The following is a 23,754-nucleotide window of genomic DNA, read 5'->3' on the forward strand; positions in this document are numbered from 1 at the left end:
TTTTATTGAAAAAAAGAAGGAAAGTGTGTACTGAGTATTATTCAGTAAAAAAAAGTATATATACAGTTATTGAATTTTATCTGAAGAAGAAGTCCCCTTTGAGCAGTCACTCAACCATTTTAATAACTTTATTTTTCCAATTCGAAAAAAACTTCTTTGAAAAATGTCCAACATTAAGAAAGGTTCCGAATCCCTGTTCTGACACCAATTGAGAGACTCGGAGGTTTAATTAATCAAGTGTTTATTAAAAAATAGAAAAAAATGGGACAAACAGGAAAAAAATCAATGACATTAAAATTAAAGAAAAGAATGGATCATAACAAACGAAAGTAACGATAGAATGTAATTGATTAGCTATTCATAACAATATATACTCGATTTTATCGAAATGAATAATATGAGTGACTGTCCTGAAACAAAGCTGTTATTGTGACTATGGAATATTGAATAGTCTAGTTATGTCCCAAGATTCGTATATCACAAGTGAATTTAAATAAGTATAATATCTATGTTTAAAAAAAGGTGAATTAGTCGAGCTGCTTCTTGGGCATTGCTGAGAGTTCAGCTGCTGTGATGGCGCTTTCAAGACCCACCAGAGTTTTAGAAACAGTATCGATAATTGCATTGTACTTGGAGAAAACCTCCCGGATCGTGTGATTGACAGCACTGGACTCCTCATAAGCTTTGAGATACTCGAATGTCAATTTTTCCAGTTTGGGTGTCAATTCAGGAACATTTTTAATGCTATTAACTTCGAGTGCTGGCAGTAATTCTTTGACTCTCTCAATTTGCTCCAGATTTAGACGAAGTTCTGGCTCCATAGTCTCGATTATCTCCCACTTGACGTCAGACTGGAGGTCCTCCTCGAAGGACATGTTCAGGAGTTCGTTCAACTCTGACAGACGTTTCACGAGACTATTCGCTTTCTCTCGACTAGAGAGAGCTGATGATATCATCGTATTGGTATTTAGCAAATTGTCGATTATGGAATTCTCTGGGAGAGGATCATCAATTGATGGATTGTTGACGTTTCCATAAACTTTCGTTTCGAGTTCAGCCACTCGCTCTTCCAAAACGTCGATGGAGGGCATGGCTTTGGAGAAACAAAATCATTCATGAAAGTGGATCATTTTTTTCTAAAACTTGAGGATATTCAAGTATCTTTTACAGTTTGGTACAGACTATATTATAAATTCAACTATTCTCAATCATCAAATTTTTCACTTAAATTGCGTGATAAAAATTCGAAAAAAATTAGGAATATTCGTTGTTTATAAATAAATAATTGAAATTGTTCAAACATTCGGAAATATAATTTTTTTCAGGCATGAAATGGATTTCTGGTGAAATTTTGAATACGAAAAATTTGTTACGATTCCGAACAAATGATTTTTATGGTGGAAAATTGATTGTTCATCAGTTTTTAATAGAAAATGCTCGTAATTTTNTCAATCGATTGGCAACCGTTTCATCCCTTCGTCCTCATTAGGGAAGGAGAAATTGATTGTTATATTAAGGGCAGGATTCCGCCGCCCGTCGGCGTAGTGTTTCCCGATCTAGTATCGATACTCACTTATATCGATATTTTTTGTTCCGATATTCGATATNTGAATACGAAAAATTTGTTACGATTCCGAACAAATGATTTTTATGGTGGAAAATTGATTGTTCATCAGTTTTTAATAGAAAATGCTCGTAATTTTCAAAAAATGCATTTTTAAATTATTTGATCAATCTCCCTCCAAACCTAAACTCACCAATTTTTTTGCAGATTTAAGAAATGTTTTCTAACGGTTCACTATCAAGATTGAAATTCAGACCTGTAAAGTTTAAATAATAAAATCATTTTAAAATGTCCGGAAACGTGAGATCAAATTTAGCTCAAATGAAAGCTCTGATATTAAACTACAAAAGTAGAAAAGCAGTTCACTGGAGAAAAAATAGCCAAAGTACTTGGATATTCTTAAATCAATAAATCCTGCCGTGAAATGACAGACTTTGATAAATAAATTCTAATATTTCTCTGAGCATATTATGGCAGGGTGCTAAAATGGCAAAGGAATTTCTGAAAACATTCTACTATGGAAAAATATGTAGAGCGATTTCTTTCCTGAAAAGGGGGTTATGCCACTTGGTTTCACGACTTCACTGCAAAATTATATATTTAGTATTGTTAATTTATATTTACCGTATAGCGTATGATTTGTCTATCGTTATGGTTATCCGTTGTTCCAGGGGTTTTCATATATTTTTAGATTATTAGCAGAACAATACTACGTAGGATTTATGTTCATTACTCCTGTTCCATAGCTCCTGTCAGTTTTAGTGTTTCCCGATCTAGTATCGATACTCACTTATATCGATATTTTTTGTTCCGATATTCGATATTTTGTATCGATATTTGCCCGTAGCGATATTGGATGTATCGATATTTCTGTGTTGGTATGGATATTTTCTCACGGACAAGTACTGAAAAAAAAAATTGATGTAAAAAATATTCATAACGGATTTAAAGACCAGGGAGGTCACAAGAATAAGATGATTCATCGGGGTCAAAATATCAGAAGGGACAAAAAGTTCACCAGGGGATGGTCAAATTTCAAGAGGGTCAAATATCACGAGGGTCACATTGAGACGATCAAATTTCAAAAGGATCAAAAGTTACAAGAGTCACAAGCGAGACAAGGGTCAGAAACGTGACGCCCGAGACAAGGGGACGATCAAATTTNATATCGATATTTTTTGTTCCGATATTCGATATTTTGTATCGATATTTGCGCGTAGCGATATTGGATGTATCGATATTTCTGTGTTGGGATCGATATTTTCTCACGGACAAGTACTGAAAAAAAAAATTGATGTAAAAAATATTCATAACGGATTTAAAGACCAGGGAGGTCACAAGAATAAGATGATTCATCGGGGTCAAAATATCAGAAGGGACAAAAGGATCACCAGGGGATGGTCAAATTTCAAGAGGGTCATATATCACGAGGGTCACATTGAGACGATCAAATTTCAAAAGGATCCAAAGTCACAAGAGTCACAAGCGAGACAAGGGTCACAAACGTGACGCCCGAGACAAGGGGACGATCAAATTTCCCGAGGGTCAAACAGCACGAGCGTCACAAGGGGATGGTCAAATTTCACGAGAGTCAAACGTCACGAGGGTCATAAGGGAATGGCTAAATTTCGCGAAAGTCAANAAAAAATATTCATAACGGATTTAAAGACCAGGGAGGTCACAAGAATAAGATGATTCATCGGGGTCAAAATATCAGAAGGGACAAAAAGTTCACCAGGGGATGGTCAAATTTCAAGAGGGTCAAATATCACGAGGGTCACATTGAGACGATCAAATTTCAAAAGGATCAAAAGTTACAAGAGTCACAAGCGAGACAAGGGTCAGAAACGTGACGCCCGAGACAAGGGGACGATCAAATTTCCCGAGGGTCAAACAGCACGAGGGTCACAAAGGGATGGTCAAATTTCACGAGAGTCAAACGTCACGAGGGTCATAAGGGAATGGCTAAATTTCGCGAAAGTCAAAAGTGACGGGGGTCACAAGGGGATGATCAAATTTCACGAGGGTCAAACAGCACGAGGGTCACAACGGGATAGTCAAATTTCACGAGGGTCCCAACGAGATGGTCAAATTTCACGAGGGTCCCAACGAGATGGTCAAATTTCACAAGAGTCACAAGGGGATGGCCAAATTCCACGAGGGCCAAATTTCGCGAGGGTCACAAGGGGACGGTCAAATGTCACGGCAGTTAACCGACACAAGGGGACGGCCAATTTTCACAAAGGTCAAACGTAGGAGGGTCACAAGGGGACCTTCAAATTTTACGAGTCAGACAGTACGAAAGTCACAGGGGGATCGCCAATTTTTGAATTTTCCAGGGCCCCAAATGATTCCGTGAAAAATTCAGTAAAATTGAACAATGAACACCATTAACCGTCCTACAAAGAGTTTGAGATTGTTCCATGTGATTCCCAAAGATCGTTAAAGCATCGTATTTCCTTGTGACGCTTGTGATCCTTTGCTCCTCACGAAATTTGACGTTGGACCCTCGTGGAAAATGACCATTGGAACATACAAACGTCATAACATTTCATTATACCTTTGTGACTCTCGTGAGGTTTGATCCTCTTGAACATTTGACGATCCCCTTGTGATCCTTGGAAGGTTTGGTACTTGTGAAATTTAACCAACCCCTAGTCAATCTCGTGGCGTTTCACTCGGGTAAAATTTGACCCCTTGTGACCCTCGTGACGTTTGACCATCTTGGTGTTTGACCTTCGTGAAATTTGACCATCTTCTTGTGACTCTTGTTNGGGTCACATTGAGACGATCAAATTTCAAAAGGATCAAAAGTTACAAGAGTCACAAGCGAGACAAGGGTCAGAAACGTGACGCCCGAGACAAGGGGACGATCAAATTTCCCGAGGGTCAAACAGCACGAGGGTCACAAAGGGATGGTCAAATTTCACGAGAGTCAAACGTCACGAGGGTCATAAGGGAATGGCTAAATTTCGCGAAAGTCAAAAGTGACGGGGGTCACAAGGGGATGATCAAATTTCACGAGGGTCAAACAGCACGAGGGTCACAACGGGATAGTCAAATTTCACGAGGGTCCCAACGAGATGGTCAAATTTCACGAGGGTCCCAACGAGATGGTCAAATTTCACAAGAGTCACAAGGGGATGGCCAAATTCCACGAGGGCCAAATTTCGCGAGGGTCACAAGGGGACGGTCAAATGTCACGGCAGTTAACCGACACAAGGGGACGGCCAATTTTCACAAAGGTCAAACGTAGGAGGGTCACAAGGGGACCTTCAAATTTTACGAGTCAGACAGTACGAAAGTCACAGGGGGATCGCCAATTTTTGAATTTTCCAGGGCCCCAAATGATTCCGTGAAAAATTCAGTAAAATTGAACAATGAACACCATTATCCGTCCTACAAAGAGTTTGAGATTGTTCCATGTGATTCCCAAAGATCGTTAAAGCATCGTATTTCCTTGTGACGCTTGTGATCCTTTGCTCCTCACGAAATTTGACGTTGGACCCTCGTGGAAAATGACCATTGGAACATACAAACGTCATAACATTTCATTATACCTTTGTGACTCTCGTGAGGTTTGATCCTCTTGAACATTTGACGATCCCCTTGTGATCCTTGGAAGGTTTGGTACTTGTGAAATTTAACCAACCCCTAGTCAATCTCGTGGCGTTTCACTCGGGTAAAATTTGACCCCTTGTGACCCTCGTGACGTTTGACCATCTTGGTGTTTGACCTTCGTGAAATTTGACCATCTTCTTGTGACTCTTGTTTCGGGTCACTCTCGTGGAATTTGATCGTCTCCCGATGGCCTTCGTGACGTTTCACTACTGTGAAATTTGACCATCTCCTTTTGACCCTCGTGACGCTTCACGTCCGTGAAATTTGATCGTTCCCTTGTGGCTTTCGTAGAGTTTGACTAATGACTCTCGTGATGTTCCACCCTCGAATGAACAAAATAATAATTCTGTGCAAAATGGAATGTGAATGACACTGAATATTCATAATTTATCTCAATTTTTCCTCGCGCAATTTAATTGACAAATTTGATGATTGGAAGTGGCGGAATCTATAAAATGGTCTGTACCAAATTGTAAACAATACTGGGATATCCTCACGTGAATGAATCTGAATGTTTAAGGTCTTTTAACGCGACATTCTTCAACTTTAATTTTTTTTTATTTGCCATTGTCATCCAGAATTGTTAAAAAGATCGATATTACGAGTATCGATATTTCCCAAGGTAATACTTTGCGGTATCGATACCACGCAATCTGCTTCGATACGATAGTGAGTATCGATATTTTTTTGGGTATCGGGAAACCCTAGTCAGTTTCGTGGAGAATTTCAGGTTATAATTTCCGGGAGAGCGTTCTGAAGAAAGTCCTCTAGGAGTCGCAAGTGTATTGACAATCGAAAAAGTGCGGGAATTGCTACTCGTTGGAAAAGATTACGATTCCTTCAATGCCGCTATTTGACAGATGAAAACAAAAAAGCAAAATTCAAAGACAAAATTCCCTCTCAATTAGTTTTTGGGATATGAGCATTTCAATCCGTATTTTTCAAGATACGAATATTTCTATAAAGCTTCTTATACTTGGGATGCCAATTCATGCACCCACATTTCCACATTTTAATTCAATAATTATATGTACAACCTTAAAATAAAAGACTCAATTTTAATGAAGATTTTTTTGTTGGAAATTTTTTTGACTGAATTTTTTTTCAGAAAAAATTGCAACAGCAATTGCAAAAATTCCGTCAACAAAAAAATTTCCAGTCAAAAACGCATTCAACCAAGGCAGTGTCACCCTAATAACCCTCTTGACCCTAGTGACTCCTTTTGTTTTACCCTTGGGACTCTCTCTTGTGACCTTACCTTAAGTTGGGAGAGCACACCCCATGCATAATCGAAAGGTCCCGGGTTCAAATCCCGGTCTGGACTATACAATTTTTTCAGTAAAATTTTCTTGTAAACTAATATTGAGAATTATTCTGGTTCTCCACCCACCTACTGCAAAATCCTATCCAACAATATCTTGTGACGTCTCAAGATGTGGAATGCTATATGTATATTGTAAATAATATATATGCAACGTATATAATTATATAATATAAATATGCTTCATACATATTTTATATAACTTTTATATATAAATTAAGCCAATTCCATATCTCTCTATAGAATCGAAAAATAAGAAGGTTTAGGAATTTAGGAGCGTCTCCTGAAATTCTAAACCTCCTTATTTTTTTATTCTATAGAGAGATATCTGAATTTTTCAATCATTCTATCAATTTTCTTTCTATACAATACGAACACCTAAACAGACCCAAGAATATTGGGGGGGGGGGGGGGCAATGCCCCACCCCCGGGGTCGGTGAACAAAGCGAGCAGGGGGCGAAGCCCCTTATTATAAAATATATAGTTTTCACAATATATATATTTTTTCATGTAGGCTCCAGGGCTTAAAAAAATATAAAACCTCTACAATGTTAGAAAATTACTCTTGGAATTTCAAGTGAAAAAGTTCGAAGTTTTTAACAACGACAAAGTTACATGAAATTTCTGCATATTTCTTCATGACAAATTAGTTAATTTCTTGAATATTCAAATAATTCTCGATTTTTAGGTCCATACGACACTGAAAGAACTTGAAAATTTTGAAAATTCAGGCAATAACTTTTCTGAATTCTCAATCTATTAAAAATTGAACTGTATGTGATGTTCAATTTTCACGATGAATTTGGAAAATCAATGATTGCTCAACATGAAAAACCCAAATTTCTAGAATTTTCAATACGAATGAAAATTTTAGTGAACGCTTTCATTTGAAATTGAATTCAACCTCACAACATTGAAAATTCAGATGACGCTCTGACTGAAACTTCAAGAAATTTCGAACAGTGTACGGTAAATTACTTGTATATTTACCTATTGAAAATTAGGTAGATTACCAGTGTTTTTTTACTCTCCCAAACCTGCCAATTGCAAAGACGGCGGCTCTCATAACCGCGGGAAAAGTCGAATTCACCTACGCGACATGGAAGGGGTAAAACAGTACGGCGCGCGCATCGCAAAGATTTTTTATGGAGTGGGGATGAAAAAATTCGGAGAGAGTGAAAGATGGCGGCGAGTACGAGTAGAGCGTTGTTTTGGTGCGGTAACTAAGCCAAGTAGTGATCTACCCTGTAACCGAAAAAGGTCATAACGTCTGTTGCATTCGCAATAGTTTCGTGACAACATCAGCACAAAGAGGAAAACTCAATAATCAATTGATTGGAGGATATACAGTAGAACATTGTAGTTAAAGTGGAGTAAAAAGATGGGGAGAAATGGTGAGATCCACGAGTACTGGTGACCTGAGGGTCCTCTTGGCTGAGGATTTATGTGACAATACGAGAAACATGGAAACCCGTGGCCGTAGCAAGCGGTTACGCGGTGTTGTGGGTATTTGCGTACTGCTGACACTGACTGGTATCATTTATTTTGGATACTTCTGCCCGGACCATGTATGTGCATTGACTAATCGTGATATCAAAGAGTCAACAAGAATTGCCGAGGGTCTGGTCCAGGGGAACAGCATCCTGACGACACTTGGTAGTCTTGACAATGAGAAAAATTCTATTGCTAATGTACATCCGTTGTTCAAACTTCAAAGTGTCCAGGGGAGTCTGGGATACGAGGATATATTTAATAATGACACTTTTCAGTTTGATGTCAATGCACATGATGTTATGGTCTTTCTTCACATACAAAAAACTGGTAAGTGTTTGTTTTGTTGTTGAATGATAGAGTGAGTCGAATTTCAGATTTCCAGTAAGTGTACCAGCTAACAATTTCCCGATAAATTTCCGGATATTTATCGGTCTTGCTGGGGACTTTTAGATGGCATCCGTAAAAATTGTTCCCTGGGTTCGAAAGAGAAAAAGTGTTTAGATTCCAGTGAACATTCTAGAATTTCGAAAGTCTGTCGTAAGGTAAACAGGCCAGTAGCTGGACGGTTAAGGAAATGTTGAAGGATTTAAAATCGAGAAAGTAGCTAAATGAATAACAAATGAGTTCTAGACCTGAAAGAATATATGAATTAGGAAAAAACAATAATTTGAAGTAGAAACAAGCAGCCCACAGAAGTCATGTGACAAGTTACATATGACTACTACTCTCCATGGATTTTTTTCTCCTATTTTCATGTCTCCCAATTTCATTGGTAGTAGGCTTGTGGATGCACCTCAATGTATGTTTTCAAAAAATGAAGGCATAAGGATTACCGTTTCTTGAAAATATTAAGGCCAATCCCACTCATACTTCAGTACAAAAAATGTTTTTTTTTTCAAGAATTTTGGGTGAATTGTCCATCTCAAGAACTATCAAATATATCGGCCTAAAATTTGATATAAGAATGTTCCTTGACAATCCTAACTAGAAGCCAAAGTTTCAAAAGGTTTCTCTGACTTTTACTCGTGTCATAGTGCGCAAAAGTGAATTCCGACGAAAAAAATACCAAAACCACGATATCTCACGAAAAATTTCAATGGAATGGTACCCATATTTTGTTGGATCTAGATAGATGACATCAAAACGCACATTTTGAAAAATAAATTTTAATTGGACCAATAGTTTTTGAGATATTGAGCAAGAGCTCCACATATAAAATTGAATATCTCCGAAACTACTAGTCTGATTTCGTTCATCCAAAATCCCAAACTTGGGTATCATACGACCTAAAATCATACCAAGTTTCAAGTTTCTATCTCGATTATTTTTCAAGTTATCGTGCGAACAAGCAATTTCCGCGAAAAAATGAAAAAACGAGAATAAAACTACATTGCTCAGGGTGTAATGGTCTTTTTTCAATCCAATTAAATAGGTATCATCACGACAAGTATTTTGAAAAAAAATCGAATCGGTCAAATGATTCAGGAGATATCGGCAAAAAACTATTTTCGAAGAATTGTTACATCTCAGGAACCGCTCAACCGATCGAACTGAATTTTAGCACAAATTTGAGTCTCAGTAGTACCAATTAGCAGCCAGAATTTCAGCACCTTTACCTCAATAATTCTTGGGTTATAGGGGCAGTTCTGAACATATGAACACACATACCTGCACACATCCAGACATTTTTAAAAAATATCATTTCTTTACGTTTCATGACATTTCTAGGCATTTCCACCCAAAATTAATAAATCGCAAAAAAAAACACGATTACAGTTTCCATTCGGAAGCAAAAATTGAGAAAACAATAATTAAATGAGGGAAAACTGGAATATCGTCAAAATCCTCAATAACTGAACGCTAGGGCCAATAGATGGACGGTTTGGAGGAATATAGAATTTTCATCTAGTTTATACAAACATGTGAATTTTGTTTTATTGGATGTGAAGAAATGCAAGGCCAAATAAATTTTTAATCTTCGGGATGTGATTCTCCTCCTGAAAATATTGTGCTATTTCCCACATCTGACGCTCTCGGAAGAGAACTTCTTTTCTTTCTTCACAACACTTTGTCACTGATGCTTAGCAAATTGCAGCGCCGCGTCACCCAGCACTGTCCTTCCCGAATATTTTTTTTTCGTGCTGTAATGTTGATATTTGGAAAAAAAACTTCATCATATGCTTATACATAAGTGTTATTATTGATAGTGATAATAATCCGTACAGTTTTCATTCTATTAGTTATAGAATATTCAATAAAAGCTGAAATCGTCCAGGTTTTGGCCCGAGTTCAGCTATTGGCCTGTTCACCTATTGAAAATCAGTGAGCAAAAGAAATGAGTGAAATTTTTACTTATTTTAAGATAATTTTCTCTAAAAATCAGAAAAATGATTTCAAATTCGCGGTACTTTTTACTTAAATGCAGTATGATTGTAGTTAAATTCAGACAAATTTCTTTTATTTGAAGGCCAATGGAACTTGCCATCGGTGTAGAAACTGGGTTCCAATTTTTTTCGCCATCAAAAGATTATTCAGCAAAATCCAAATTCTTACATCATTTATAACTTTGGTATCTATTGTATAAGAATTTGGGTTAAAAAATTGTAATCGAGTTTTTACTTCGATGGTAAGTTTCATTGTCTGTTAAAGGAATTTTTGGTCCTGACATGGAATTTTTGAGTTTTTGAAACAAAAAACTTTAATGCTCAAGTCAAGAACATCCAAGTTTTTAATTTCAAAATAAGTATAATGGCGCTCTTGATGATTTTTCCTATTAGAACTCATCTAGTCATGTTTATGAATCGTTTGTTATTCATTATCTGAGTTATTTGATCTTATGGATTGTTTAGCGCACTCGGATCATTGATAGAGATATTTACGACTAAAAGAATTTTCCACTTCGGTGATGCGTGGTATCACATCACTCGGCGATGTGAGGTAGCGCGGCGTATGCATTTTCGTATAAAATCTGGAGTCCCGATATCTCTGAACGTGATTTAGATACAGGAAAAAATGCATAAGAATGCATAAAAAGATGCGCTCAGTTTCGTGGGAGAGAAATTTTTCATTTGAATTTTTTTTCTCTACCTCCAACAGTTTTATAATAGCAAACACGGGATTAAACAAGCAAATTATCCATACCTTTGGTTTGTACACAACACTCAAAAATTAGAATTCTCTGCCCCAAAAAATATTTTTAAAGTAGTATCAAAGTAACTTAAGGATATCCAAGTACTTTGGTCATTTTTTTCTCCAGTGAAATGCTTTTCTACTTTTATAGACGAACATCAGAACTTTTATTTAGAGCCCCATTTGACTCTACGTTTCCGCACATTTAACAATGATTTTGTTATTTAAACTTTGCAGAGCTGAATTTGAATCTCGATATCGAACCGTTTGAAAACATTTTAAAGTTTACTTTTGGAGAAAAATTCATGATATCATTAAAAAATAGCAATGTTTAAAAATTATGAGCATTTTCTATAAATTTATAAACAATCAATTCTCCACTCTAAAAATCATTCGTTCGGAATCGTAACAAATTTATTCATATTCTGAATTTTACCAGAAATCGATTTCAAGCCTTAAAAAAAAGGTTTCCGAAATTTTAAACAATTTCAATTAATTATTTATAAATAACGAATGTTTGAAAAATAATAGTTCTGTGAACCGACCGTAATGGTTGGGTGAGTTAGGTGTTGCTACGGTGGACATCCGAGTGCAGCTGCGTTTAGCGCGGTTAGTACATGGATGGGTGATCGCTTAGGAACACCCTCGCCTAAAAATTTCGGAAGCTAGGCACGGTGCAGTGGCCTAATGTGCCCTTCTGTCACACTGACTAGAGGGGCACATTAGGGCTCTGCACAATCGGCCGGCTGTACGACTGGGGTTTTCCATGGTTTTCCTGGCAGTCCTAGCCCGAATGGGGTACAGTTAAAAGTAAGACGGCCCGTAGTAACGCAGCAAAAAATGAGAAGAGAGAAGTGGGAGAGGCAAGGCAGACGAATGGGGAGCCTAAAAAACCGTAATGGTAGTAGGAAAGAAATATGAATAAAAAAAAATAATAGTTCTGTGCAAAATTTAATTTCAATGACGCTGAATATTCATGATTATTTTCAACATTTTCTCACGCAGTTTAATTGACAATTTTGATGATTGAAAGTGGTTGAATCTACATTGTGGTCTGTTCCAAACTGTGAAAGATACTTGGATATCCTTAAATTTTGAAGATAAAAATTGAAAATAAATGCTAAACTGAAATTTATATGAATAAAAATATTCCGGTTGGTATTACTGATAATAATTGATTTAGAAGTTGGAAAATAACACAGAATCTGATGAGAAAACGAATTTTCCAAAGCTAGAAAAAAAGATTAAAATGTAGAATCATTTTGAAAATCAGAAGAAAATAAATAAAAGTTCTATTTTTAATACGAAAATTATTGTCAGTGTCAAACTTTTGTGATAAATAATTTATGTTTCTGGGTATCCCGAGTGTACATGACGTATTGCTCAAACGAAAAACTATTATAACTTCTTACTCTCTTCAGAGTTAGAATTCATGTAAAAAATTATCAATGACGGATCATTTTTTTCGGACATTTTAAATTTGGTTTTCCTCGCTACACTCAACGACTCACGTGGAGTTTGAGTATACTATACTTTAAAAAACACTCTAAAATTCTACAGACGTATGATGAACTATGGACTACATCACATCGTCGTGTTACTGTATTTAAGAATTGATTTTGAATAACCAATCCCTATTGGTTATTCAAAAGAATGGACCAAAGTGAAATGCCGGGGCAAAGTGAAACAACGATGTTGTTTGTATTATTTTTTACTTTTGTCGATCGCGCTGTGGATTGTTGTGGCTAGTCTTTGATGCTGGTTAGACCACCACGTGTTCAAAATCTTCAAATAATTAGCCATTATAGCCTTTTTACCCCAGTGTTTCACTTTGTTCCACAGCCCCCTAGGTAGCGCTAGAAGTGACATTTCTCGATTGTAAAGAAAATATGGATGTTTTTTTTAACTAATTTTTTTTCTGCGTTAAAAAAATATTTCGGGCCAGTACACTCTTGGAATATTCAGCATAAGATTTTTTGTAATTGGTAATTTTCCGGGAGTGATTGTTTTGGTGCAGATAAGACTTGTTTTTTAATGTTTGTTTCTCTCAGTGTACCACGATTATCCCAGCATCCCAACGGGACGATTCGTCAATTTCAGTTCAATGTGTGGGCTCGGCTAATTTTGGATTTATTCTCAGGTCGAGGGGTTTTACAGACCTGCAAAGTTTAAATAATAAAATCACTGCAAAATGTCCGGAAACATAGGATCAAATGGGGCTCAAACTCTGATGTTTGACTGAAAAAGTAGAAAAGCATTTCACTGAAGAAAAAATAGCCAAAGTACTTGGGTATCCTTAATGAGAAAATTTCCAACAAGAAATCGCTTGCCATGTCTATTTTACGCTTTCATTAAAATTTTACTTTTTGGTAAAATTAGTATTTCTCGAAACCGTGCCGTGTTATGACAAAATATCAGAAGATCTCTCGTGTAGCTGACACAATTTTCCACATTCAGTGTCTCTTAACATTCTTCCTCCGAACTTTCATTACCGTCTAGATATTCATTCAAACCCGCAGGATACCGTCCAGGATATTCATTCAAAACCGCAAGAATTCAAAATATTTCCAATTTTTTTAAATTGCTAGACAGAGTTGTGTTAAATAAAATATTTATTCACCAGCCAGTTGATCATTCAAGAATAAAATAGACACTATGATCCGAATGTAGGCGTCAGCATCAGGTTGTGTAGGGCATCAAGTTTTAAATATCTGAATTATTTTCCTGGGTACTCTAGGTATTTCCTTGGCCACACGGTTCAGTATATTTTTTCACTCTACCCTATTTCTAATTTCGGAGTCTCCCAGTACGTGAATTATCAATTTGAAAATAAATCCCATAAAAGCCCGTACACTGGAAACAACTTCGAAATTCCGTGGAATACTCGGTTTGAAAATTGTGAATTTTCAGCTGAATATTATGTGGAAAATTGTGATGAAAAATTGGTGTGGAATTTGGCCGGGTTCGAACCTGGGAGCTTGAGATTGTGAATCTCATGCTGCTTCCAAATGCGCCACACAGCTGGATTGAAAATAGTATGTTTCCCATCAAGGGAGGGAAAATAAAGGAGTCGTCCCCACGTGCAGAAAGCATGTGGGTAAGGGTCCTTTATTTTACCTCCCGTGGTGAGAACGTTATTTTTCGTCACGGCGTAGGCGGAAAATAATTCATCTGTTCGAAATAATTTGTTTTCTTTAAGCATTTTGGGAAATATGTTGGGAAATATGTTCTAAAAACTACCATAATTTTTTAGACACTTCGATTGACAAAGTCAAAAATTTTATTGATTTTTCTGGTTAGCCAGTCAATTGTAACTAAAGAAAAACGACAATTTAGGGTTAAAAACCATCCCATAAAAAACCCTCCTCATCGAGTTGTGGGTTCTACATTCAACAAAAATCTGAAAATTAGGTCTCTTCTGTCACGTTTTGTTAGTCAATTGAATGAAAAATCATGACAATGACATTTCGAAGAATATTTTTATGATTTTTATGTTATTTCAATGTAGGAGGAACACTATTTGGCAAACACCTAGTACGTGACTTGGATCTGCAGCGTCCTTGCTCATGTCAGCGTCGTAAAAAACGTTGCTATTGTTTTCGTCCCAATAGAGATGAACATTGGTTATTCTCACGTTATTCAACCGGTTGGAAATGTGGATTACACGCTGATTGGACAGAATTGACAAATTGCGTTGATAGTGAATTGAATAAGATCGAGAGTGATACTATAAAACGACGCTATTTTTACATAACGATAATACGTGATCCTGTGGCACGTTATTTGTCGGAATTTCGACATGTACAGAGGGGAGCTACATGGAAAGGTGCTAGACACTGGTGTGGAGGGGCCCTGGGAAATATTCCTTCGTGTTATAATGGCCCTAATTGGCAGGGGGTGACTCTGGAGGAGGTGGGAACATTTCTGAACTAATTATTTCATGTCAAATAGATTTTTTTCTTCTTTACCTATTTGAAATTGATTATATATTGTAATCTGATGTTTTTGGCATTTCAGTTTATGGCATGTCCGAAAAATTTAGCTAGCAATCGACAGACAAGAATGCTGGCTGATCTATCACTAATCGGATGCTATAACTCATCATTATCGAGTGCTGAGAGAGACTACATAATGCTGGAGAGTGCTAAACGCAATCTGCAGTTTATGCCCTTCTTCATGCTGACTGAGTACCAAAAAGTGAGTGACTTTGGGCTTTCTCATATTATAAAATTGAATAAGGGAGTAGTAAAATCAGATGATTCAACTCAAATTTAATGTTGATAAGAGTGATAGGGTAGTTCTCAAACAAGTTTAGTTTGAACTTTGAAAAAATCCAAGTTGATAATTGCCAAGATGGAAATTATTTCATTTTAAGCCATTTTTTGGTAAAGCTCAATCTATTCTTGCAACAAAAATTCAATTCATGACACTTTCCAGTGTTCAGCCTGAGATTTTTTATTCACGATGATTTTCAATTTACGATTTTTCAAATTCAAACAGGATTGGCTTGAAAACATATTTTTTTTGTCAGTGTACCTTTTGCAAGGTTACTGACAAAAATCATCATAATTATCCAATCTTCATGAAATTGAAGATGAATTATTTTGTCCCGAATATCTTTAAGGATATCCAAGTATCTTTTGCACAGAATTATTATTTTTTCAGACATTCGTTGTTTACAAATCAATAATTAAAATTGTTTAAACTTTCGGAAACCTTATTATTTTAGGCATGAAATCGGTTTCTGGTAAAATTCTGAATATGAATAAATTTCTTACGTTTCCGAACAAATGATTTTTATGGTGAAAAATTGATTGTTTACAAATTGTTTATAGAAAATGCGCGTAATTTTTTAAAATTTCCATTTCATCAATTTTCCTTCAACCGTAAACTTTCTGAATTTTTTCAGATTTTTAAAATGTTTTCTAACGGTTTAATATCGATATTAAATAATGAAATCATTGTAAAATGTCCGGAAACTCAGGGTCAAATGGGCTGAGATGAAAGCTTTGTTCGACTGTAAAAGTAGTAAAGCATTTCACTGGAGAAAAAATAGCCAAAGTATTTGGATATCCTTAAATCCATAAAAGATAGTGAAATATGTATACAAGCTACCAAAACGATTTTCATAAAAATTACTCTGTTCCTTTTTTTGCCCATATATTCCGCAAAACCATTAGAATAAAATTGAATTATATCGATCATCACTTTGTTACTGAATTGCTTATTCATTTGCTCATACAAAAATGATTGATCATCGCTAATAAATGAATTATGCATGAATAATCACTTGGAAATAATTGAAAACTCAACAAAAATGAATGGAAACGCCTGCACAGAAGGTCTCCCCCTCATTTTTCTTATGTGAAAACCAACGCACTCGAGAATAGAAGTCCTTGTGTAAATATTTATCGGTTGGTTTGTTGGCCATGTGGGCGCCATAAGCATGCATTTCAAGAGGGCATTGTTTGCTCGAATCCGCGTTCTGTACATGAGCTCCATTCTACTTATTGCTGAAGTATTTCGTCGTGCGTTTGTTGATTATCATTTGAACTATGCTCCCCTTCCCCCCTCTTCTCGCCGTATTTTCTTATTGTTCTTTCATGTTTTATGTTTGGTCTACACGTTCATTCACTAGGGCATAGTGTGAACTATTCACTGGACTAAGTCATCGGTGATTAGATAATATCTATTTTCACTCATAACGCAAATGACATAATGGCCATTGCTCTTTAATCCGAAATGCAGTAGATTTTGTATTGACTAATCTCACTAATATCAATGCTTGCATCTTGTTTGGATGGTTCACTTATATATTAAAAGGGAGAAAAAATAACTTTTTTTCTCTCTCTCAAGTTGAAATTAAAAAATATTGAGATTTCTCAAATCGAAGTTACAATTTGATGTTTTACTTAATTTTGGGGGACGATTTGCCAGTAACCTTTTCGGTAGGAAGTGGTTTAGTTATACAGAGAATAGAAGTTTCAAGTTTCGTTTGAAAATTTCTGCATTTCAGAGCTCTGTTGTATTGACATCTGGCGAGCAAAAGATCCTTAAAATCGATGAGATTTCCATTTATAACAAAAAAAATTCTCAAAATCAAAAAAGAAATTCTAATTCTCGGTAATTTCTACTTAAATCTAGTGTAAGTCACATTTTTTTTTTAGGAAACTTTGATTTTGGAAGTCAGTACTTTTACGGTCTGGAATTGATTTTTTTCAATTTATTAAAATGAATAAAATTATATTTATAAATCCCCTGTTTTTCAAGTAATATTATTTGACTCCTCGACTTGATTAATATTTAATTAATGTTCAATTATTCCGCAATTTCTTCCCTTTCGAATATTCTTAGTTCAACCATTATGGGGTCACCACGCGACCCGGTGACTTTGATCACCTCCGCGGGGATTTGCCTCCGTGTCATTTACGCTTCTACGTTGCTAAATTCACTTTACACTGCTTGGGCGCGTTTAGTGATTTCGGCATTTCACATAGGAAAAAATTATTTTATCATTTTTTTCTTTACGAATTTTCCTTTAGGAATTTCGACGATTATTCCGGTATAAAACTACTACGTATTTTTAGACACCTCAATTGAAAAAGCTTATTTTTATATTTCCGGTTAGCCAGTCAATGTCAATTGAAGAAAAATGACGCGCTGCGTCAGTTCCTTCGTGAGGTGACCAATCGAGTGTTAAAAACGTAAAAGTTCTGAATTTAAGGACATCCAAGTACTTCGGCTATTTTTTTTCCAGTGAAATGTTTTTCTACTGTTGTAGTCGAACATCAGAGCTTTCATTTGAGTCTTATTTGACGCTAAGTTTCCCGACATTTTACAATGATTTTATTATTTAAATTTTGCAGGTATGAATTTGAATATCGTTATTGAATCGTTAGAAAACATTTTCAAAATCTGAATAAACATTAGAAAGTTCACTTTTGGAGGAAGATTAATGAAATAATTGGAAAATTGCAAATTTTGAAAATTACGAGCATTTTCTATAAATATCTATAAATAATTTGTAAGCAATCATTTGCTCACAAATTTATTCACATTTAGAAATGTACCAGAAATCGATTTCATGCCTGAAAAAATAACATCTCCGAAAGTTCAAACAATTTCAATTGTTTATTTATAAATAACGAATGTTTAAAAAAATAATAATTCCGTGCAAAATGTAATTTCAATGACGCTGAATATTCATGATTTTTTTTTTTCAAATTGTTCTCACGCAGTTTAATTGACAAATTTGATGATTGAAATGGTGGAATCTGAAGCATGGTTTGTACCAAACTGTAAAAGATACTTGGATATCCTTAAGCACCCAACGGTTCTCAGTTTCAAAACTCTGCTTACTTGGAATAGGTACTCAATTGGTACTAAATTTTAGTGACTTTTCTTCGTGAATTAACAAACTATTTTCAGCACAATGCCTTTTATAATCACGAGTTTCTTAAGCGCAGTAACTTGGTTCTGGAAACGAAAAACTTTTTCTTTTAAGGTGTTTCGTGCGAAAGAGGTAAATAATGACATTCGTCTGGAATTCATATAGAATGTTTATAATCACAATTGAATTATCTATGCATTTTCCTAGAATTTTTTCAGATTTCCTTTTCAAGTTATTAACGATTGAAGTCGCTTCTTATACATAGGCTCTTATGGAGATTTTTCTGTTTAGCACAAAACCGCATTACCATCTGAGCTGATAATATAGTTTCATACTAAACAGAAAAATCTCCGTAAGAGCCCATGTATAATATAAGCAGTGACTTGAATCGTTAATAGCTTGAAAAGAAAATCTAAAAAAATTCTATGAACATTCATGGACAATTCAATTGCGATTATAAACATTCTATTCCGAAATACCTTAATGCCTGTTTGAAAAGTTTACTTTTCGGGGTGGCTCAGCGAGCGTAAAAGAATTCGTATTCCACGCGACGTCCGTGAAGTTAAGAGGTAGTTTGCAAAGTAAATTCTCGTGCGTAATGCTTCGCTTCACGCACACGAAATTTACTTTGCAAACGACCTTAAAATTTTTGTTCGTGAAAAGAAAACAAAAAATTTCCTCCCACTACACCCCGAAAAAAAAGAACTTGGCAGGTATTACAAAAAATCAGATGTTTCACGTGCTTGTGAAAAAGTGCAATTCAGCGTAATGGTAACACAATGTACTATTTCTCTGTATGCAAAAAGAGAACTCCGAACACTTCCTACGAAATTCATTTCGCTTTGAGATAATTTCATGCATTATTTCATTGATGATTCAGCGACGATATTTCAATTTTAATCAACTTGATAATGACTCATTAATGTTTCCATATCATACATAGCTTGTTCAATTGATCACGGACTTCCCTCTTGATGAATTCCATTGGGCATTTTTCCCACATCAAAGTTAATTGTAAGAAATACTTTTAATAATAAAAAAATTTACTTTTCATTGTCTCAAGGTGGGTCAATACTCATTCGAAGAAACTTTTGGTATGCGTTTTGCGGTTGCATTCGAACAGCACAATGCAACTCAAAGTGCGGCTACAATGGCAACTCTGACGCCTCAACAGTTGGATGAGGTGAAAAGATTGAATAAACTCGATTTACAATTGTACGAGTTTGCTAAGGATTTAGCGATGCAAAGATTTCGCCGCTTGCGCGATAAAGATCCTTCATTCGTACAGCGTTTTCAGCATCTCGGTGAGTTACCCTCACGACAAAGTGCCACTGAGTTCAACTGGGATTCAGTTATCGAAGATACGACTGATAATGATTGAGCAATCAATCATAACTATCAATTTTTTTATTATTTTCTTGATGTGAAGAAGTGAGAGCGAATTGTTTGCAACTCAGGGAATTTTCCCATTCAGCTTAGATGTTTATTTTAATCGTTCATTCATTTTATTGAATACCAAAGAGATTTTTCTGGTAACAAAGAGTGATATCAGTCAATTATTTTTTTATTACTCTACAGGTGAAAAATTATTTCCAATTATTAATCAGTTACTGATATTACTCGAACTAAACTCATTGTACACATTAAATCTGTGGAGATGTGATGAGAGACGATGGGTCCAGAAAATGCAGAACTAGTATTTTGTAAATATTTCCGAAATCAATGGGTTTATTCGAAAATAACAAAAGACTTTTTTACAAGTTTAATTCATTTAAACGCATTTTCTTTGGAGAAATTTACAAAACAATTTGTGAAAGATTTTTTGGGCTTCGCTTCCATTATTTCACTGCTAAAACTAATTATAAAAATCGATTATCAATGATTGTTCTTCCGCATACGCATACTTATTTACATATCATTGAATTTAATCAATTAATCAATGCCGAGTGATTCTTTTTAATAAAAGTAATTTTGTAAAAAATATTGTATGAAGGAAAATTTTTCGTTGGTTTTACCTCGAAATGGGGAAGACAATTTAAAAAAAAATACAACTTTCATAAAAAACTTGGAAAAAAATACAGAAACCAATAAAAATAAGCCAAGTCAGGGCTCAAGAAAAAATCTGTAAAGACAGAACCAACGACCTTAGCGCGGGTCAGAACATTGAAAATTAGATTGATATTAGGCAGTGATTGCAAAAACTCCGCGCAAATTATTTTATTGATTTTTGTTATTTTGTTATTTTATTGGTTTTTGAAAATTTCTTTTAAATTTTTTATGAAACTTGTATTTTTCTAGACAATTGTCTTCCTCATTTCCAGATAAAACCAAAGAAAAATTTGCCTTGATATAGTGTTTTAAAAAACAAAAATTTTTGATTTTTAGAAAGTTTTCATTAATTTTTACAAAGCGAGGAAATAATTAATTTTGTGTTTGTCTAATTTAGTTTGCTGAAATCGAATTTGATGTATTTTTTTTCACGAAAAGCATACTATTTCTGTCATGTTATTTTTTGCATTTATGCATCTAGTAAATTTTAGTCACATAGATTCCGATAATCTATTTATGCATTGACTGCAATTGCCAAATTTTCGCGAAATTTATTATTTGATCACTAAAATCAATTTGTAAATTTCTGATGGAAGTCGAGCTTATTCCAATTTCCCACGTAAACAAAGCCCAAAAATATACCTGCCCACATGTAATTCATGAATTTAATTAATAATATCAATTATTTGACAACAGGGTAAAATTTTCTCGCACAGAGCAAAATCCTCTTGCAAATCACCTCATTTTTACTGTTTATTTTGCGTTTACAATAAGTGAATGACTCGGATAACAAAATGAGTGGAGTACAAGGAAAAGAGAGAAAGAATAAATCCTCTTTCTCTCTCTCTCTCTCCCTCTCCTTCAAGCGCGAGGCTGGTTCACACTGCTTCAACTTCGATACCCAAAACTTACACCTTACAAGGAACACTAGGTAGGTGCCCCCCCCCCCTCTCGATTTCGATGAACTTTACAAATTTTATAGAGGACTCAAAATTAAGTGACACGTATTTTTTTTTATCCGCCCATACGCGGGTTTAGGGGGTGAAACTGCCCTCCGAATGGGACCACCTCTCGGGGTATTTTTTCAATTGCGCCTATCAGGAGAATGTTTAGGCAAATGTTTTGCAATATGACAGGAAGCTAATGGAAAATTATGGAAATAGAAAGCGAAATCATCCCCGAGGTGCGATATTTGGGGGGCAAACTACCCCCGTGAAGAGTCTTTTTTTTTATTAAAAAAAACTTCCGAATTTCATGAAACCAATTTCATTGGACTGCATGAAAAAATACGGGATGCCTTTTTTTACATGTTTTTGGAATTGTAATTTAAAGGCAAAAAAATCAATTTCCTGAAATGTGCCAACTTCGAAATTTTTCGCACTATAACACAGCTTGTAGGGAATAATTGAAAAATTGAAATCGACCGCGGGGGGTGAAATTTAGAGGGTAAACTACCCCCGTGAAAAGTAATTTCTCTCGTTAGAAAAAAATATTGTTCCGAGTTTCATAAGATCAAAAGACATGAAAGAAGACAAAATTACTTCTTTCGCATTTTCTTTTTAAGTGCAATTTGAACGCAGAAAAAGATCAATTTCTTGAAATTTGCCAAATTCGAACTTTTCTGCAGTCACATAGCTCGTGGAACGTAATGAAGAAAATGATTGAACTCGTTCTCCGGGGGGAGAGGAAAATTCAGGGGGCATACTAACCCTGCGAAGAGGGATTTTTCTAATAAAAAAGAATATTACCCAACCTTTTATGGTATTATTTCGATTTGAAAGAGCACACGAAGATACAGTATTTATTTCTCAGATCTTTCCTGGAAAAAAATTGACCAGTGATCGATAGTGGTGTAGAATATAATGAAATGAAAACAATGTGAGAATGAGATGACCTTGCGACCTCGGTGTTTATATCGTGTTTAATGAGATTTTAATGAGGACATGTTATTACGAAACTTCAAACGTTAATACAAAATCCTATCGGAAGAGGATGCGGGAGTTATAAAAATATCGAACCGTATGTCACCTCTCTTATTTAAAAATAACATCACGCTGATAAATATGTATGGCTCACAATGTTGGTGTTTTCTGTTCTCATTCCTCATATAATCACAATCAGTCTCCAAATGTCCATCAAGGAAGACAGTTCATCAGTGGGTATCATGTTTTTATGACCGTATCATAATGAAAGTTAATCCAATTAACGTTATCAGACTTCTCATGACAACATTTGAAGTTCTCAATCTTGCTGAAACACCTTTGAACAATGAGGAACGCGAATTTGCGGACACCTTCCAAAGGATATTTATTCAATCCATGGAGGAATACAATGGCGTTGAAATGACTGAAGAAACATCTTTGGATTTTCAAGAGCCCTATAAAGATATAGAAATGATGCCGATTGAAGATGAAGAATTCCAACCACATACTATAGAATCATCTGAAAGTTGTTCGGAAAATAAGGAACCTGTAAAATTTGAATATAAAAGAAAGACAGTTGAATTTTGGAGAAGTGCAAAAACAAAGGAAAATTTTTCTGTAAATGCTGTTTCACATCAATTTAGGAAGGTGAAATCAAAGCGACAGTTGCACGCTGGGCGCACCAAATAAATAAAGGAGGAACATATACGGAGAAGTTGAAACGCATTTCGGAGTACACATTGAAAAATATGAAAACTGCTATTGACGCGGGAATGATCATTCATGACACAGATTTACGAAGGTGGGCTCTGCAAGCCCAGAAAGAGATTGGATTTCAAGACATTCGTTTCACGACTTCACCGTGGTGGTTGCATCATTTTAAAAAGGCACACTGTATTACATCTCGAAAGATCAATCAATTCGTTACGCGGAAAACATTGGAGAATCGAGAAGCTTTACAAAAAGAATCGAAGATTACCTGCTGAAAGTTCAGCCTTATTTTGCTACGCATGGCCCAGAAAACATCCATAACTCGGATCAAAGTGGTTTTCAATTAGAAATTCATTCCGGGCGTACTTTCGCGGAGGAAGGGGCTAAACAAGTGACGTGTGTGCTACAATCGTTGACCTCAACTACACATAGTTACACGATACAACTCACCATTTCTGCTGATGGTCGATTACTATCACCTCTCTTCCTGGTTTTAAAAGAACCTTCTGGAACTTTTGGCACAATCGTGGAACGCAATCTTTTTAGACCATCC

The 23,754-nt window shown here is 35.5% G+C and overlaps 2 protein-coding genes across 3 annotated transcripts; one reads left to right on the plus strand and one right to left on the minus strand.

Moving 5' to 3' along the window:
• Window positions 1-326: 326 nt before the first annotated feature.
• Window positions 327-2,449, minus strand: LOC107035988. 2 transcript variants are annotated; one of them, XM_029125939.1, is made up of 3 exons: window positions 2,189-2,449; window positions 1,758-1,820; window positions 327-1,093 (listed from the first exon to the last, which is right to left on the minus strand). In XM_029125939.1, the coding sequence occupies exon 3, from the start codon at window positions 1,089-1,091 to the stop codon at window positions 528-530; it is 564 nt and encodes a 187-aa protein (XP_028981772.1). In that variant the 5' UTR covers window positions 1,092-1,093; window positions 1,758-1,820; window positions 2,189-2,449; the 3' UTR covers window positions 327-527. The 2 variants fall into 2 exon arrangements, with proteins under 2 accessions (XP_028981772.1, XP_015109148.1); XM_015253662.1 differs by lacking the exon at window positions 1,758-1,820.
• A 5,258-nt stretch (window positions 2,450-7,707) lies between these two features.
• Window positions 7,708-20,834, plus strand: LOC107036005 (heparan-sulfate 6-O-sulfotransferase 3-B). The gene is made up of 4 exons (XM_015253685.1): window positions 7,708-8,327; window positions 14,638-15,041; window positions 15,147-15,326; window positions 19,583-20,834. Exons 1-4 carry the CDS (start codon window positions 7,898-7,900, stop codon window positions 19,898-19,900), a joined length of 1,332 nt encoding a protein of 443 aa, XP_015109171.1. The 5' UTR covers window positions 7,708-7,897; the 3' UTR covers window positions 19,901-20,834.
• Window positions 20,835-23,754: the final 2,920 nt, after the last annotated feature.

This window comes from Diachasma alloeum, unplaced genomic scaffold (assembly GCF_001412515.2).
Source record: "Diachasma alloeum isolate Michigan unplaced genomic scaffold, Dall2.0 Dall_scaffold_00203, whole genome shotgun sequence".
Taxonomy (NCBI): Eukaryota; Metazoa; Arthropoda; class Insecta; order Hymenoptera; family Braconidae; genus Diachasma; species Diachasma alloeum.